Source organism: Euleptes europaea, chromosome 10 (assembly GCF_029931775.1).
Source record: "Euleptes europaea isolate rEulEur1 chromosome 10, rEulEur1.hap1, whole genome shotgun sequence".
Lineage (NCBI taxonomy): Eukaryota > Metazoa > Chordata > Lepidosauria > Squamata > Sphaerodactylidae > Euleptes > Euleptes europaea.
Genome location: NC_079321.1, coordinates 15,987,435 through 16,006,458, shown reverse-complemented (window position 1 = coordinate 16,006,458; position 19,024 = coordinate 15,987,435). Strand labels below are relative to the sequence as shown.

General features: G+C 42.1%; 2 protein-coding genes and 1 pseudogene across 3 annotated transcripts in view; all 3 read left to right on the top strand.

The window, feature by feature from the left end:
• Positions 1-2,450: 2,450 nt before the first annotated feature.
• The window catches only part of LOC130483377 (UDP-glucuronosyltransferase 1A1-like), a 38,776-nt gene continuing 22,202 nt past the window's right edge, over positions 2,451-19,024 (top strand). Inside the window, exon 1 of one of the 2 annotated variants that reach the window (XM_056856131.1) lies at positions 2,451-3,314. In XM_056856131.1, the coding sequence (XP_056712109.1) occupies positions 2,451-3,314 (864 nt within the window). Of the gene's footprint in view, positions 3,315-15,581; positions 16,446-19,024 lie in introns of those variants that run through there. The other variant, XM_056856132.1, reaches the window with a different exon arrangement.
• LOC130483876 (UDP-glucuronosyltransferase 1A1-like) lies at positions 8,223-12,565 on the top strand (annotated as a pseudogene).
• Positions 13,292-14,242, top strand: LOC130483875 (UDP-glucuronosyltransferase 1A1-like). Its single transcript, XM_056856787.1, has one exon. The coding sequence runs from the start codon at positions 13,292-13,294 to the stop codon at positions 14,240-14,242; it is 951 nt and encodes a 316-aa protein (XP_056712765.1).

Sequence of the window (19,024 nt, the reverse complement as noted above, 5' to 3'; positions counted from 1 at the left end):
CCGATAGAGATCGGTTCACCTGGAGAAAATGGCCCCTTTGGCAATTGGACTCTATGGCATTGAAGTCCCTCCCCTCCCCAAACCCTCCCCTCCTCAGGCTCCGCCCCAAAAACCTCCTGCCGGTGGCAAAGAGGGATCTGGGAACCCTAGCCTGCTAATTATTTTTTGAAAGTCAGCAGGGATAGGTGGGGCTTTTGACCAGCAAGGCTTCTGATTGGCCATTGCAGATTTGATTGGCTGCGTACATTGTTTAAAAAGTTACATTGACAACAGCAGCTGCCAGCACAGCAGAAGGATCTTCACTGTGCGAATGAAGCTACGCTATGTGCCTTATACAGCCCTGCTGAACAGTTATGAGCCAGCATGGTGTAGCGATTAAGAATGGTGGACTCTAATCCAGAGAACTGGGTTTGATTCCCCACTCCTCTACATGAACGGCAGACTCTAACCTGGAGAACTGGGTTTGTTTCCTCGCTCCTCCACTTGAAGCCTGCTGGATGACCTTGGGCTAGTCACAGTTCTCTCAGGACTCTCTCAGCCCCACTTACCTCACAAGGTGCCTATAGTGGGGGGAGGGGAGGAAAGGTGATTGTAAGCCGGTTTGAGACTCCTTTCAGTAGAGAAAAGTGGGTATAAAAACCAACGCCTCCTCCTCCCCCTCCTCCCTCTTCTTCTTCCTCTTCTTCAGGATTACTTTGTTGGTGACGTGTGGCTATCACAGATGGCACCTTCTTCCTGATGTCACTTCATTGTTGGAATTACCTCCCCTTTCCTGTTCACCGGGCTCCGACTATGATGACTTTTAGGTACCTGGAACAAGTGATGTAGCTTTTCAGACATTTGGAGGAATTTAATCAAGTTTTTCTACTCCTTTTCCCCCTCAGGAAGGACAACAGCTGAGGAACTAAATACATTAAAGCTACTTTGTGTAACCAACGTTTAAGTCTGGGACCCCCTTACTGGTGGTCTTTGGCATTGCAACAGAGCAATTCTGTAGTGCTTTTATTTTTGCATTTGTTTTTAATCCATTGTGAACTGCGAGGCGCAGAGACAAAATGCTGATATCAGTTGAGTGCAGTGAGGCAAGATTCTGGGAGAAGTGTGGGGTCAGGTCCCTTCTCTTGCACATTATGTTTTTGCTTCAAAACAGATCCTCTTACCTTCCTGCTTAAGGATCCTGGGCAAGGAGGGAAAAGTCACACTTTAAATATTTAGGGTTTGTTTTGTATGCCTCTGGCTCAAGGAAAGCTCACTGCGACTATGTAGCTGATGCAGGACAAAAATCTGCCTATAATTATTTTTTTACATACCAAGGGTGGTCAATATATTCCAGCTGCCCTTTAATTATTTCATGCTAAAACACTAGCTCAGCTTCTCTATGGAACCATGACTGGGCCACCATCTTCTTGCTTTATCCCTCTGGAGCGGGTACAATTGAAATTTCTGAGAGCAGCCCTTCAACTAGCCCACTGTGCTTCAAATGCAAATGTGAGTTTAGAGACAGGCATGGCAAAAGTTCAGGCTAGGGTGTGCCTCGCCTCCATTAACCTTTGGCTAAAGTTAAATTTCATTCCTTGAGGCCTAACTCCTATAATTCTTCGACATAGTTATCAATCTACATGGTTAAAGGCAGTCAAGACTAAACTGGCTATCTTGGATTTCCCCCCTCATTCTGTCTTGGAAATGGGGTATGAGCAGTCAAAAAGTTTTAAAACAAAGGGTGATGGATACTGAACGGCAGGCAGATTTAGAGAGATTACCAGCTTTCCTGTCTTCTCAAACTTCTAGATACCTAGTTCCCCCGTCTGCTTATCTCTCCCGTTTGGAGATTTTTAGTTATAGGGAAGCATTTTTCCTTGCTAGGTGTCAAGCACTCCCTTCTGTGGGATGGGCAATACAAAGAGTGCCCAAAGGGAGACAGGCTATGTCCCAGTGGTTTAGGGGAGACTGAAATTACGGAACATGTTTTACTTCATTGCCCTTTATATCAGTAGATTCGTTCTAAGTTTATTCTTCACTTGCTTAGTAGGTATCCCGGTTGATCAGACTCAGTTTACACTTGTATGTTACTTATTGATGAAAAGTCACTGGTTTCGGCATGTACTGCGAAGTTGTGTGCGGCAGTTTGTAATAGTCACCAATCATTGACAGTTTACATTTTTAGCTATATATTACAGAATTTTAAAACAACCTTTATTATTCTGCTTAATTTGTATCTACCCTAAATTATAAGCCAACTCAGATTAAGGGCTGAAATTGTTCAACTGGAGATGCAAGGGACTGACGTTGGAAATTTCGTTATACAAAACATGTGTTTTACCCTGATCTACAACCCTTCTGGAAAGTTAATGTTCAACTAGCATACAACGACCTATGGCATAACAGGCTGCTCTGAAGCAGGCAAATGGTAGTAGACGTTTAATTCTTGCTGAGAGTGTTAGACGAGAGAGATGCTTCCCACTTTCCACTCCCAGAAGGGGTATGTTGCGGCGCTGTTGCTTTTCCTGTCTTGGAATTTTACCTCTGGTGGGAAGCTCCTGGTGGTACCCATGGATGGAAGCCATTGGCTGAGTATGCAGTCTGTCTTGAATCAGCTCAAACAGAACGGCCACGAGATTGTCGTCGTTGCACCTGAAATAAATATGCACATAAAACCATCGGGTGATCTTTATACCATGAAAACATATCCTGTGCCTTTCACAAAAGAAGAGCTGAAGGAACATTTTCGAGGCGGTATAAATGTCATGTTTGAAGATCTCCCTTTTCTATTTAAGTTTGTTAAAACCTATAACAGGATGAAAAATACGACTACTGTGTTGTTTTCCACTTGCACAAGCTTATTATACAATCAAGAACTGATGGAGGACCTTGAGCAGAGCAAATTTGATGCCATTTTTACAGATCCTATGATGCCATGTGGACAAATAGTTGCTGAATATCTTGACGTCCCTTCGGTATTTTTCTTGCGAGGAATTCCCTGTGGTTTAGACTCTGAAGCTCTTCAGTGTCCCACCCCTCCTTCATATGTTCCAAGAATATTTACAACTAATACAGACCGTATGACGTTTGTCCAACGTGTGAAGAACCTGCTTTTTTATATGTCAGAATCCTTCCTTTGTGGATTTGTTTATTCTCCTTATTCAAATCTTGCTGCTGAGTTTCTTCAAAAAGACATTACTGTCACAGAACTTTTGAGTCACGGATCAGTTTGGCTGATGAGAGCAGACTTTGCATTTGATTATCCCAAACCATTAATGCCTAATATGATTGCAATTGGAGGGATCAACTGTGCTGGGAAAAAATCCTTAACTCAGGTTGGTAATTCTTGCAATTTTCTTAAAAACATCAGAATAGGACTCTGAATTTTGTAGATATGTTTTATTAGATACCGATAATACAATTATACCTATATTAGACAAGATGATTCAAAGCGTTTCCAGCAATGGCCACAGTTACTTGCATTTAAAGTCTATTGAAATTCACAGGTTTAAACACACCTGGCTCTACAATCGATTGATGACATTATGTATAAAGGATTCAGCTTTACTAAATCAGCTTTGTGATAATTTAATACTAGAAATATAATTATGATTGAAATGTGTTCCAAACATTTCATAATGGGGATAATAGTTAAGCTTTCGAATCACACAATTGTTTGCTCGTTATAAAAAAAGTAAGTAGCACACTAGCAATTCTGGTAGATCTGCTGCTAAGAAGTAGTTCATGTTATTTACATTATTTTTTTATTTTTTACATTGCTTATAGTCTGCCTTTCTCAATGAGACTCAAGCTGGATTACTCAGTGTAGGTCAAATAGATTCAACAGGATGGAACATCCATTAAAAAAGGCCATAATGTTTAGATTATAGAAACCTGAAAATGAGCAGGAACCTAAAAGCAGAGCTGAAACAAAGGATAAGCATTTAACATGGCATGTTAAACAATGCAGAAATTATGTACCGGTAGTAGGATTATACTTACTTAAACAGCCAGTACGTACTATACACAGTATGTGATTTACTGTGTATCGTACATACTGGATGTTGATGTAAGCATGACCCCTATACATTAGTATATGGTGCTGTACAGTAGTGTGTAGTACCAAAACATCTTTCCAGAACATTTCATTACTGTACAGTCCTAATTTCCTGTGTAAAAATGTCCTGAATAATTCAGTTTTGCATAATTCAGTTTGTGCACTTTGAATTACCTGCTGCTGATTAGAGTTCTTCTGCTGTTAAGATGTTGCATGCAGACACAGAATAAGGGGAGCCAAAACCTTCAGTAGGGTAATAAAAAGGACTAAGTTTAATTATTTACATCGAAAAGGGGAGGGGATCTGCAGTATCCCGCAGGCGAAACCCCATTCTTAACCTAGTTGCAGTGCCTAGGGTTGCCAACTTCCAAATGGTAGTTGGAGATCTCTCGCTATTACAACTCATCTCCAGGCAACAGTGATCAGTCCCCTTGGAGAAAATGGCTGCTTTGGCAATTGGATGCTATGGCATTGAAGTCCCCCCCCTCCCCAAACCCCACCCTTCTCAGGCTCCACCCCCAAAATCATCATGAGTGGTAAAAGGCCCGTTGCGATGCAGCACTTCCTGGTATAAACTGGAAATGATGTGATTGTGTCGGTGCGGCATCGCACACGCAATCCCTGCCTCAGCTCCATCCCAGAACCTCCCACCAGAGCCAAGGGGGGACCAGGCAACCCTAATCCTGGGGTATAATTTGAATGGTGAAGGGATAACCCTCAGACCAGGCTTGGAGTCTCAGGTGTCTTTGTGGACCTGGGATAGGAAGCCCTTGAGGAACATCATTATCCTTGAGCTGTATGTATGAGATAGCTCAAGGCTTGGCGCAAGGGTGGCCTCACCCATAAATTCAGGCATGTGCAAAGAAGAGGAGGCCTGACTCTTCTGCATCCCACCAACGTTTACACCCAGAAGCGCCGTATCGCAACAGGCCTTTTACCACTCAAACTGGGAGTAGTCAAAGGCCCGTTGCAATGAGGCACTTTCAGGTGTAAACCGGAAGTGATGCGATCACGTTGGCATGGCAGCACATGCATGCGATCCCCGCTTCCAAGCCGGGCACTGGATTGTTGGGCAATTGCCCGCCAATCTAAGCAACCTGGCAACCCTACCCAGGATGCTTACCTAAGCTGTACTGTGTACCGTTCAAGCAACTTGACCCACACTGATACCACCGTAATGAACAACCCATGCCTAGGCATTATTGAAAACCAGTGGATTGCCTGTTACTATTTTCAGAGTAGAGTAGGCCAAACCCCTACCCAGGCTAGTGCCATTCTGCCAGAGGGGGAGAAAATCCTACTCAGCTCCCAAATGTGTGATGAGCTAGCACTTACTTTGAAATAAAGGGAGGGAGGGTGGATGTCTCTCTCGTTGTTGGTCAAAAAGACATGGGAGTGGGGCAGATGCCGTCCCTTATATGGCCTTCATCTAGGGTAGCCAACTTCCAAATGGTGGCTGGAGATCTCCCACTATTACAACTGATCTCTAGGCAACACAGATCAGTTCACCTGGAGAAAATGGCAGCTTCAGAGGGTGGGTGGACTTTATGTAGGGTTGCCAGGTCCCCTCTCCTGATCGACAGGAGGTTTTAGGGGGAGGGGCTGGGGCAGCTGTGTGCATTCACGTGCACACAATGGTGTCTCTTCCGCCGCATCACCACAGCTGATTTAACACTCAAACCCCCAAATTTTGAGTGCTAAAGCAGCCGCGGTGATGCGGCACTTCTGGAAGTAAAACTGGAAATGACGTCACCGTGTGTGCACTCGCACCTGATCACCACTACTAATTTTGAGTGCAAAAGCAGCCACAGTGATGTGGTGCTTCCAAAAGTAAAACCGGAAGTGACGTCATCGTAGGTGCACATGCACACAATTACCACTCCAGAGTGGCTGGGTGAATTGGCGGACAATTGCCCACCAAAACCACCCACCTGGCAACCCTACTGTATGGTGTTATACCCCACTGAACTCCCTCTACTCCCAAAACCCACCCTTCTCAGTCTCCACACCCAAAATCGCCAGGTATTTTACAACCGGGAGTTGGCAAACCCTACCTTCATCCTCCACTCCAAGTGCACCCCAAAGAAGGCAGTGTCATTCCACCAGCAGAGGCAAATCACACCCCTTCTCAATGCCTTGTTGAGTCAAGGGTTCCGGAGCTCTCTTCTCATTGCATTTGCACCTAAACCAAAGTGTCTGGATATAAGCGAAATCTCCAGAAATCAGAGTTTATGCTGATAAATTTAGAAGTAACTGAAATTGATGAGAGCTGCTAGCTAGCCCAGGTTAAACGTACTTCATATTTGGTTAAATAGCTTGGTATTTACGTACCTAAGAATAAGGTACGTAACCCCTTTGCACTTTACTCTACTTCTAAGATGGTTTAAAGACATAATAGCAACGTGGGAACCCTTGCACCTCTCGCTTTTTCGATGGAATTAATGCTCTTAAGATGGTGTTATTATCAAAATTAATATTCTTGTTCCGAAATACACTGGTCTCAATATCAGAAGGAAAATTAAAAGAATGGCAAAATATCTGTAATAAGTTAATTTGGCAAAATAAGAGACCCGGGTTAGCCTGGAAAGTTGACCAAAGAAAATGGAATCAAGGTGGCTTAGCTATTACAAATATTACTTTACATTATTATGCGACTCGGTTAACTGGGTACTTATGTGTCTCAATAATATAGACTATAAGCTGAATATGTTTGAGCAATCATTTGTAGGAGCTGGTTTAACTCAGAGAAACCTGAGAGGAATATCTACCATGAACAAGATAATTATTCTATTAACTCTATTGTTGAGACATGGAATACAACAGGAAGCTGGCCCCCAGGTTCTCTGTATTGTCATCCACGGTAGAGAGCTAGCATCAAAGGTTAGCTGAAATGTTAGAGGGGTTGCTTGATGGGAAACTGCTTGAATTGATTGTTATTGTGACCTAGTGAAAGATAGGAAAATGATTGACTATAATTATATCCACGAGAGAAGTGGTGGAGAAATTCCAGTGGTTCACTATCTGCAGATTAAGCATTTAGTAACTGCAAGAATTTGTAGATGAGAGGCAGGAAGAAAAATTATTCCTTTCCAGATGATTATTACATCTATTAGTAAACCCTCCCTCTCTAATTTATATAACCTGTTATGCATTTCTGTGTGGGGTTCCCAATAAGAGTTTAAGAAAAAAATGGCACAAGGCATTAGAACATGATGTGGATAATAACAGGTTTTCTCTGTAAGTCTAAATTTGAGGGAAAATACCATTAAAATGCTGCATTCTTGGCATTTTTCTTCAGCTAGGCAGGCAAGAACCTATACTGGAATCAATATTCAGTGTTGGTACTGTCATAAAACTCATGCAGATTTTGTACATTTGTGGTGGAAATACATTAGTGCAGTGAAATATTGGGTGATGGTTGTGATACTGATTTGTAAAGGAATTATGTGTAATATTGAAAATATAGCGGAATTATGGGACACATGCATCTACATATATATGGCTATAAATAACAGAGCTGGAAGCACTGTCTGCTCGGAGAGGTTTGCTGGGACAAAAAACAGGAAGAAAGATGGAGGAGATTTGGAATGTGCCTTGTCTGCCTAATTGAGTGATATAGCCATTGCGCCTGTTTAATGTATACAATAAACCTAGTTTGGATCTTAAATTGTACTCAGTTGCTTGATACATAGGGTTGCCAACTGCCAGGTAGTAGCAGGAGATCTCCTGCTAATTCAACTGATCTCCAGCCGATAGAGATCAGATCACCTGGAGAAAAGTGGCCGCTTTGGCAATTGAACTCTATGGCATTGAAGTCCCTCCCCTCCACAAACCCTGCCCTCTTCAGGCTCCGCCCCCAAAATATCCTGCCTGTTGAGAAGAGGGACCTGGCAACCCTATTGTTACACAAACATCAACATTTTAAGCTGCTTTTTACTGGATCAAACCACTGATTTGTCCACCCCAATAAACCTCAGATAAAGGCCTGAAATCCTTAAACTGGAGATGCCAGGGACTGACCCCGGAAATTTCGTTGTACAAAGCATGTGTTTTACCCTGATCTACAACCCTTCCCAAAAGTTAATGTTCAACTAGCATACAACGACCTATGACATAACAGGCTGCTCTGAAGCATTCTGATAGTAGTAGATTAATTCTTGCTGAGAGACAGCGTGAGACGAGAGAGATGCTTCCCACGTTCCGCTTCCAGAAGGGGTATGTTGTGGCGCTGTTGCTTTTCCTGTCTTTGAATTTTACCTCTGGTGGGAAGCTCCTGGTGGTACCCATGGATGGAAGCCATTGGCTGAGTATGCAGTCCGTCTTGAAACAGCTCAAACAGAACGGCCACACGATTGTCGTTGTTGCACCTGAAATTAATGTGCAAATAAAACCATTGGATGATCTTTATACCATGAAAACATATCCAGTGCCTTTCACAAAAGAAGAGCTAGAGAAAATGTTTCGAGGCAATATAAATGGCATGTTTGAAGAGCTCCCTTTCCTAGCTAGGCTTCTTAGAACCTATAACCGGGTGAAAAAGACATCTGCTTTTTTTTTCCTACTTGCACTAACTTATTATACAATCAAGAACTGATGGAGTACCTTGAGCAGAGCAAATTTGATGCACTTTTTATAGATCCTATCATGCCATGTGGCCAAATAGTTGCTGAGCATCTGGGTGTCCCTTCGGTATTTTTCTTTCTAGCGATTCCCTGTGGTTTAGACTCTGAAGCTCTTCAGTGCCCCAGTCCTCTTTCTTACGTTCCAAGATTCTTTACAACGAATACAGACCGGATGACGTTTGCCCAACGTGTGAAGAACCTGCTTGTTTATATGTCAGAATCCTTCTTTTGTGGATTTGTTAATTCTCCTTATTCAACTCTGGCTGCAGAGTTTCTTCAAAAAGACATTACTGTCACAGAACTTTTGAGTCATGGATCAGTTTGGCTGATGAAAGAAGACTTTGTATTTTATTATCCCAAACCATTAATGCCTAATATGATTGCAATCGGAGGGATCAATTGTGCCGGGAAAAAATCCTTAACTCAGGTCGGTAACTTTTTCTATTTTCTTAAAAAAAATCAGGCTAGGACTCTGAATTTTGTAGTAATTTTTATTAGATACCAACAATACAATTATATCTATATTAGACAAGATGATTTGAAGAGTTTCTAGCAATGGCCACAGGTCAGTGTCTGATTACTTGCATTTAAAGCTTATTGAAATTCACAGGTTTTAAACACAGCTTACTCTACAATGGATCAATGACATTATGTATAAAAGATTCAGCTTTACTGTACTTTTGTTTGTGATCATTTAATACTAGAAATACAATTATGATTGGAATGTGTTCCAGACATTTTGTAATGGGGATAATACATGGGTTTGCTAATGATACAAATATTTGCTCATTGTAAAAAAAGTAAGTAGTGCACTAGTGATAGGAAGAAAGTAGATTCCTTTGAAATGTGGTGTTGGAGGAGAGTGTTATGGATATCCTCGACTGCCAAAAAAACAAATCAGTGGGTTTTAGATCAAATCAAGCCTGAACTGACCCTAGAAGCTAAAATTAGTAAACTGAGGCTGTCATACTTTGGACATATTATGAGAAGACAAGAGTCACTGGAAAAGACAGTCATGCTAGGAAAAGTTGAAGGCAGCAGGAAAAGAGGAAGACCCAACAAGAGATGGATTGACTGTATAAAGGAAGCCATGGCCCACAATTTGCAAGATCTGAGCAAGGCTGTAGGGATTTGGACACTTTGGAGGAAATTGATTCATAGGGTCACCATGAGTCGGAAATGACTTGACGGCACTTAACACACACACACAGTAATTCCAGTAAGTCTGCTGTTAAGGACTAGTTTATTTCCATTATTTATATTCTGCCTTTCTCACTGAGACTCAAGGCAGAGTACACAGTGTAGGACAAATATAATCAACAGGATGGGCCATCCATTGTAAAAGCAATAAGGCTTGGATTGCAAGCAGTAACCTGAAAACGGAAATGAAACAAAGGACAAGCATTTAATACAACATGTGAAACCATGCAGAAATCACGTAGTAGGACAGACTTACATCAACAGCCAGTACACACGATTTGCTTTTCAAACAACAAGGCAGGGTCCATAAGAGCCCCCAAGTTTTCAAACAAATCATCAGTCAGTCCTTCAGCATTTAGAAAGGATGGATCTGGTTACTAAGAGCCAGCATGGGTTTCTCAAGGACAAGTCACATCAGACTAATCTTATCCCCTTTTTTGAGAAAGATATTACCTTGCTGGATCAGGGGAATAGACATAGTTAATCTTGATTTCAGTAAGGCTTGTGATATTCTTGTGGACAAATTGGGAAAATGTGGTTTAGATCCTATTTCTGTTAGGTGGATCTGTAACTGGTTGACAGATTGCACCCAAAGAGCGCTTGTTAATGGTTCCTCACCCACTTGGAGAGAAGGGACTAGTGCCTTAGGGATCTGTCCTGGGCCCTGTGTTGTTCAACCTTTATAAATTATTTGGATGAAGGAATAGAGGGGATGCTTATTAAATCTGCAGATTATACTAAATTGGGAGGGGTAGCAAATATGGTAGGAGACAGAGCCAGAATACAGGATGATCTTGACAGGCTGGAGAATTGGGCTAAAACTAATAAAATGCACTTCAACAAAGATAAATGTAAAGCTCTGCATTTAGGTAGCAAAAATCAAATGCATAATTATAGGATGGGGGAGACTTGTCTCAGCAGTAGTCTGTGCGAGAAGGATCTTGGGTCTTAGTAGACCAAATACTGAACATGAGTCAGCAGTGTGATGCAGTAGCTAAAAAGGCAAATGCGATCTTGGGATGTATCAACAGAAGTATAGTGTCCACGCGAAGTGATGGTTTTGCTTTACTCTGCTCTGGTTAGACCTCACCTAGAGTATTGTGTTCAGTTTTGGGCACCGCAATTTAAGAAAGATGTAGACAAGCTGGAATGTGTCCAGAGGAGGGCAACAAAGATGGTGAGGGGTCTAGAGACCAAGTCCTAATAAGAAAGGTTGAAGGAGCTGGGTATGTTTAGGCTGAAGAGGAGAAAACTGAGAGGTGATATGATAACCATCTTCAAGTACTTGAAGGGCTGTTATGTGGAGGAGGGTGCTGAGTTTTTTTCTGTTGCTCCAGAACCAACAGGCTGAAACTAAATCAAAAGAGTTTCCATCTAGCCATTAGGAAGAATTTTCTGACAGAGCAGTTGCTCATTGGAATAGGCTTCCTCAGGAGGTGGTAAACTCTCCTTCCCTGGAGGTTTTTAAGAAGAGGTTAGATGGCCGTCTGCCAGCAATGCTGATTCTATAACCTTAGGCAAATGATGAGAGGGAAGGCATCTTGGCCATCTTCTGAGCATGAAGTAGGGGTCACTGGGGGTTTGGGGGTTAGTTGTGAATTTCCTACATTGTGCAGGGGGTTTGACTAGATGACCCTGGTGTTGCCTTCCAACTCTATGAGTCTATGATTCTTAATCTGCTCTTATAAAAAAGCCAACATTACTCTATCTAGGATAAGCGGATCCAGTCCCTCTAGAATATCAGCCCAACCAGTACTACCTCAGTCTTGTCTGGATTCAGTGTCGGGTAGTTCTTTCTTGACCACAGCCTCGAAACACTGGTTCAGAACCAAGACGGATGCACCTGGAGGCTTGGATAATGAAATATAGAGCTGGGTGTCATCTGCATATTGATGATACCCAACCCCAAACCTCTGGACAATCTCATTCAGCAGCCTGAAATATGTATTAAAGGGCATGGGTGAGATAATAGAACTCTGTGGCACCCCACAAGATAAATTCCACCCAGTGAATTCTGCACCCCTGGTGGAGACTCTTTGTATCCGGTCATACAGAAAAGAGTGAAACCACCCAAGGGCTATGCTCTTAACATTCAAGCTGGTGGATAATAGTGGAGTGAAAAAGAAGAGTTGGTTTTTATATGCTGATTTTCTCTATCTTTTAAGGAGAATCAAACCGACTTACAATCTCCTTCCCTTCCTCTCTCAACAACAGACACCTTGTGAGGTATGTGAGGGTGAGAGAACTCTAAGAGAACTGTGACTAGCCCAAGGTCATCCAGATGGTTTCATGTGGAGGAGTGGGGAATCAAACCCGGTTCTCCAGATTAGAGTCTGCCAATCTTAACCACTACACCACACTGATCAACTGTATCAAAGGCTGCTGAGAGGTCCAACAGTATCAACAGGAAAGATGGATCCCTCTTCACCTTCCCTAGAAAAGGAAAATTAGAGACTGGACTGTAATTGGCCATCTCCTCCATAGCCAATGAAGGTTCTTGGAGCAGAGGTCTAATAACTGCCTCCTTAAAGGGAGAAATTAATGATTTTCAGTAATGGCTCTAATACTTTTTCCTGGCAAGATTTTAAAAGTCATGACGGGCATGAGTCAGGAACACAAGGGGTGGCCCTCGCACTTCGAAGGGCCAATCCATAGACACGATCAATCTGAAACTATCCATAACAAAAAGACAAGAAGGCGCTTCTGACACCTCGGGCATTGTGAAGACGTACCTTCCTCTTTGCGGGGTTTGGTTCAAAGATAGCTGGAGCATTTCCTCTGTGCATCATCAGTGATGTTAAACACATGCCACCTTGTAGTATCGTAAACACAGGACATATCAGCTTTGCTTAATTTAAGAAGAATTTTATTAAGTTCTCTGTCTTTCTACCCTGCCTTCTCTCCGTCTCCCTCTCCATTGGCTGCCTCAGCCATCAACCGCATGCAGGAACCTCTAGGGCCAAAACTAACAAACATGCAAAGCAGAAACTTGCCCCTTAGAGGTTTCTTGTATACATTACAACACACCTGTAGTCCTGCTCACTGTATGGTAAGGTTTTCCAGTAGGCAAGGATTTCTCACGAGAAGGTGGAAGAGGAAGAGCCTGGAAATGGCTGAAGACGTTTCCTCTAGTCAGGCCGGGAAAGTTTGTGCTAACTTTGAGGCATTAGGATGGAGGCAGTTACTTGATCAGCATTCAAGATTCTTTCCTTTCACTTCAGAAGACCTTGTTTGGTTAATTCTTCCTGAAAAGTACCTTGTAGGGAACCGGTCCCCTTCGTTTGATTAACTGGATGCAAACTGTCGACTCAAGAAAAACTGAGCCCGCCTTTGACCCTTGCGGAAAAGCAAGTCATGGGAAATTAAACATTTACAGAATAAAGGGTAAAAGGAGCGGGTCAGAGAGCTCCTCACATTTCACATGGTGTTCATAATGAAGTTTGTAAACCCATTTAACTTCGGATTAAACAAGAGCACAACTACTAAGAAGACTCCTCTGCACCAAGGCATCTGCCAGATACCCATATGGTTTTTACTTACTTTCCTTTTCTGGAGCCCTTCAGATGGGGGGAAGGTTTTGGTAATCCCCTTGGATGGCAGCCACTGGCTCAGTATGCGTCTGGTTCTGGAACGCCTTCACCAGAGAGGACATGAAATCGTGGTGATTGCTCCTGATGTACGCATGAGGATTAAGCCATCCATACATTACACATTGAAAACCTTTGCTGTCCCCTACGGAGAAGAATACATGAAAGAAGAAGTCAAACAATTTGGCCAGAAGGCTTTTTCGCAGCAGCCTTTCTTGGCAGAAATGACTGAGATGATTGCAACAACAAGACATATTACCACACGTTTCTTCAACACCTGCAAGCAACTTTTGTACAACAAAGAGATCATTGCTTACCTTGAAGGAAACCAATTTGACGTTGTATTTACAGTTCCGGTGTCACCATGTGGACAGATCTTAGCCGAGCATTTATCCCTCCCTTCTGTTTACTACTCACGGGGTTTCCACTGCGGTTTAGAGGCAACCCAGTGTCCAAACCTGCCTTCTTATGTCCCAGAATACTTCACAGGCTACACAGATCATATGGACTTTAATCAGCGGGTAAAGAACTTTCTCATCAGCCGTTTGGGATTCTTGATGTGTTCTCTTCTTTATTCATCATTCAACATTCTCAGCACAGAGTTCCTGCAGCGAGAGGTGACAGTACACGAGTTATATAGCCAGGCATCCATCTGGCTTCTGCGCTACGACTTTGCATTTGAGTATCCCCGGCCTCTCATGCCAAACATGGTCCTCATTGGAGGTATACACTGTGAAAAGAAGGCTCCGCTGATACAGGTTGGAATTGCTCTAAATGTTACACATACGTACAGTTGAGTTTACAAGATGCGAGATGAACAGTGCAAAACCTATGCTCGCTTTCTTGGGAGTACACCTGAGTAAGATACCGTCAAGGGGAAAACTGCTCCCCCTCCCCAGTAGATTCAACTTCCCTATATCCTAAAATGTCTGTAGTAGGCTTAAACCATCTTTTCAGGATGCCAGAAGTGGAGAATCTAGTGAATTTGAACTTTCCACATCATCTTTTAATTGAAGGGGGGGGGGGAATAGGGTAGAAATCCAGGGATAAAGTTCTCTGCTTATCAAAGTGTTAAATCACCATGTTTTTTTTAAATAATGGAATTTCCATTATTATATGTTATTGAAACATTCTAGCACTTATCATATTAGATCCAGTGGTTCAGGAACTGCAGATTAAGTGTTTAGTAACTACAGGACTTTGTAAGGTAAGAAGAAAAATGATCCTTTCAAGGTGATTGTTACATCTATTAGTAAACCCTCCCCCTAATTTATATAACTTGTTATGATTTCTGTGTGGGGTTTTCAATAAGAGTTTAAGAAAAAAACTGGTACAAGGCATTAAAAAATGAGGTGGATTATAAGGTTTGGAAGGTGTTTTTATTGTTCACAGGGTTTCTCTGTAATTCTGAATTTGAGGGAAAATACCATTAAAATGCTGCATTCTTGGCAACTTTCTCCAGCTAGACAGGCAAGAACTTATATTGGAGTCAATATTCAATGTTGGTACTGCCATAAACCTCATGTAGATTTCATACACTTGTGGTGGAAATGCATTAGTGCAATGAAATATTGAGAAATGGAAGCGATACTGATTTGTAAAGAAATTATGTGTAATATTGAAAATACAGCGAATTATGGGACACATACATACATACATACATACATACATACATACATACATACATGGCTATAGTTAACAGAGCTGGAAACACTGTCTGCTCTGAGAGGTTTGCTGGGAAACAAAACAGGAAGAAAGATGGAGGAGATTTGGAAAGGGCCTTGTCTGCCTAACTGAGTGATATAGCCCTTGTGCCTGTTTAATGTATACAATAAATGTAGTTTGGATCTTAAATTGTACTCAGTTGCTTGATACATCAACATAAACATTTTAAGATAGTTCTTACTGGATCAAACCACTGATTCGTCAAAAGGCCTGAAATCCTTAAACTGGAGATGCCCGGTACCGACGCCGGAAATTTTGTTATACAAAGCATTTTTTTTACATTGAACTACAACCCTTCTCGAAAGTTAATGTTCAACTAGCATACAATGACCTATGATATAACAGGCTGCTTTGAAGCATTCTGATGGTAGTAGATTAATTCTTGCTGAGAGACAGCGTGAGACAAGAGAGATGCTTCCCACGTTCTGCTTCCAGAAGGGGTATGTTGCGGCACTGTTGCTTTTCCTGTCTTGGAATTTTACCTCTGGTGGGAAGCTCCTGGTGGTACCCATGGATGGAAGCCATTGGCTGAGTATGCAGTCCGTCTTGAATCAGCTCAAACAGAATGGGCACGAGATCGTCGTCGTTGCACCTGAAATAAATATGCACATAAAACCATCAGACGATCTTTATACCATGAAAACATATCCTGTGCCTTTCACAAAAGAAGAGCTGGACGAACAATTTCAAGGCAGTATAAATGGCATGTTTGAAGAGCTCCCTTTTTTAGTTAGGTTTGTTAGAACCTATAACAGTGTGAAAAAGACATCTGCTTTGTTTTTTTCCACTTGCACAAGCTTATTATACAATCAAGAACTGATGGAGGACCTTGAGCAGAGCAAATTTGATGCACTTTTTATAGATCCTATGATGCCATGTGGCCAAATAGTTGCTGAATATCTTGACGTCCCTTCAGTATTTTTCTTGCTAGCGATTCCCTGTGGTTTAGACTCTAAAGCACTTCAGTGTCCAAGTCCTCCTTCTTACGTCCCAAGACCGCTTACAACGAATACAGACCGGATGACGTTTGCCCAACGTGTGAAGAACCTGCTTGTTTATATGTCAGAATCCTTCCTTTGTGATGTTGTTTATTCTCCTTATTCAACTCTGGCTGCAGAGTTTCTTCAAAAAGACATGACTGTCACAGAACTTTTGAGTCACGGATCAGTTTGGCTAATGAAAGAAGACCTTGTATTTAATTATCCCAAACCGTTAATGCCTAATATGATTGCAATTGGAGGGATCAATTGTGCCGGGAAAAAATCCTTAACTCAGGTTGGTAACTCTTGCTATTTTCTTTAAAAATATCAAACTAGGACTCTGAATTTTGTAGATATGTTTTATTAGATACCGATAATACAATTATACCTATGTTAGACAAGAGGATTTGAAGAGTTTCCAGCAATGGCCACAGTTCAGTGCCTGATTACTTGCATTTAAAGCCTATTGAAACTCACAGGTTTAAACATACCTAACTCTACAATGGATTGATGACATTATGTATAAAGGATTCAGCTTTACTGAATCAGCTTTGTGATCATTTAATGCTAGAAATATAATTTTGATTGGTATGTGTTCCAGACATTTCATAATGGGGATAATAGATAGGCTTTCGAATCACACAAATGCTTGCTCATTGTAAAAAAAACCCCAAAAAACCAGTAGTGCACAAGTAATTCCAGTACGTCTGCTGTTAATAGCAATTTTTCATTATTTACATAATTTGATTTGGTTCTTGTAGGTTATCCGGGCTGTGTAACCGTGGTCTTGACCACGGTCACACAGCCCGGATAACCTACAAGAACCAATGAACTCTGACCGTGAAAGCCTTCAACAATATAATTTTATTTATTTACATTATTTATATTTTGCCTTTCTCACTGAGACTCAAGGTGGATTACACAGTTTAGGACAAGTATAATCAACAGGATGGGATGTGTAGTAAAAAAAAAAAGCAATAAGGTTTGGATTGCAGAAATCTGAAAACAAGCAGGAACCTGACAAGGGAGCAGTAAGAAAGGATAAGCATTTAACATGACATGTGAAACAATGCAGAAATCATGTAGTAGGACATACTTACAGTAACAGCCAGTATTTGCTTTTCAAACAGCAAGGCAGGGTCCATGAGCATCCCCAAACTCTTAACCTGCTCTGAAAAAGCCAACATTACTCCATCTAGGACAAGCGGATCCAGTCCCTCTAGAATATCAGCCTTCCCAGCCATACTACCTCAGTCTTGTCTGGATTCAACGTCAGTTGTTCTTTCTTCACCTGACCACAGCCACAAAACACTGGTTCAGAACCAAGATGGACTCACCTGGAGGCTTGGATAGTGAAATATAGAGCTGGGTGTCATCTGCATATTGGTGATACCCAACCCCAAAGCTCCGGACAATCTCATTCAGCAGCCTGAAATATGTATTAAAGGGCATGGGTGAGAGAACAGCACTCTGTGGCACCCCACAAAATGAATTCTGCACCTCCGGTGGAGACTCTTTGTATCCGGTCAGACAGAAAAGGGTGAAACCACCAAAGGAGCCTGGAAATGGCTGAAGATGTTTCCTCTAGTCAGGCCATGAGAGTTTGTGCTAACTTTGATGCATTAGGATGGAGGCAGTTACTTGATCAGCATTCAAAGTCCTCTCCGCTCACTTAAGAAGACCTCGTTTGGCTAATTTTTCCTGAAAAGTACCTTGAAGGGAACGAGTCCTGTTTGTTTGGTTAATTTGATACAAACTGTTGAATCAAGAAAAACTGACAGAGCCCGCCTTTGAGGAAAAGCAAGTCATGGGAAGTTAAACATTTACAGAATAAAGGGTAAAAAGAACGGGTCAGAGAGCTACTCACATTTCATGTGGTGTTCAGAATGAAGTTTGTAAACCCATTTAACTTCGGATTAAACAAGAGCAAGACTGCTAAGAGTCATGGCATTAAATCAAGGCATTAAATCACTTTTTAAAAAAATGGAATTTCCATTATTACTTGTTATTGAACCATTCTAGTGCTTATATTAGGTCATGTCCAGGTATCAGATCAGTCCTCAGACAGGTGCATTGATGGAAAGTTACTATCTCTCAGCCTCAGCTTTTCCCAACCTCAAAACAGGGTTAGGGGGTTGCCAACCTTCAAGTGGGGCCTGGTGATCTCCCAAAATTACAATTGATCTCCAGACTCCAGGAGATTCCCAACCCTAGAGTAACTGAGGATGACAATTCACTCAGGATAATTCAGGGAGAAATTGAAATAAGCAGCTTTACTAACCTTCAGCCTTAATTACCACCAGTAGCACTATAAATCTATAAATGAAATATGGTGGACACAAAATGAACCAACTAGCCACTGGTGTCTGAGTGTGGGTAAAATACTGACAGTGCAGTTATGTTACATCACATGTCGCGCAGGATCTTAAAGAGTTCGGGGCAATCCGGCTAGCCAATAACAGCTGCTGTTGGCTAGTTGGATTGCCCCGAACTCTTTAAGATCCTGGCCCATATGTGATGTAGCATAATTGATGGTGAATTAGTAGGCTTACCAGGCGGGAGGTTTTTCCTGTCCTTTGGCAGGAGGTTTTTAGGTTGGAGGTGAGGTGGGATCGCAGGTGTGCGCGTGGCTGCGCCGACGTGATTATGTCGCTTCCATTTTACAACCGGAAGTGCTGCATCAAGAGGCCTTTACCACTCAAACTGGGAGTTTGAGCGGAAAAGGCCTCTTGCGATGCAGCACTTCCGGTTGTAAAATGGAAATAACATACCGCTGTGGGCAGGCGTGCGTGCACGCATTGCCCGCCAACCCTCAGCTGGTCGACGGGAATCCAGGTGGATTGGCGGGGGCGGGTTGGCCGCCTCCACCTGGCA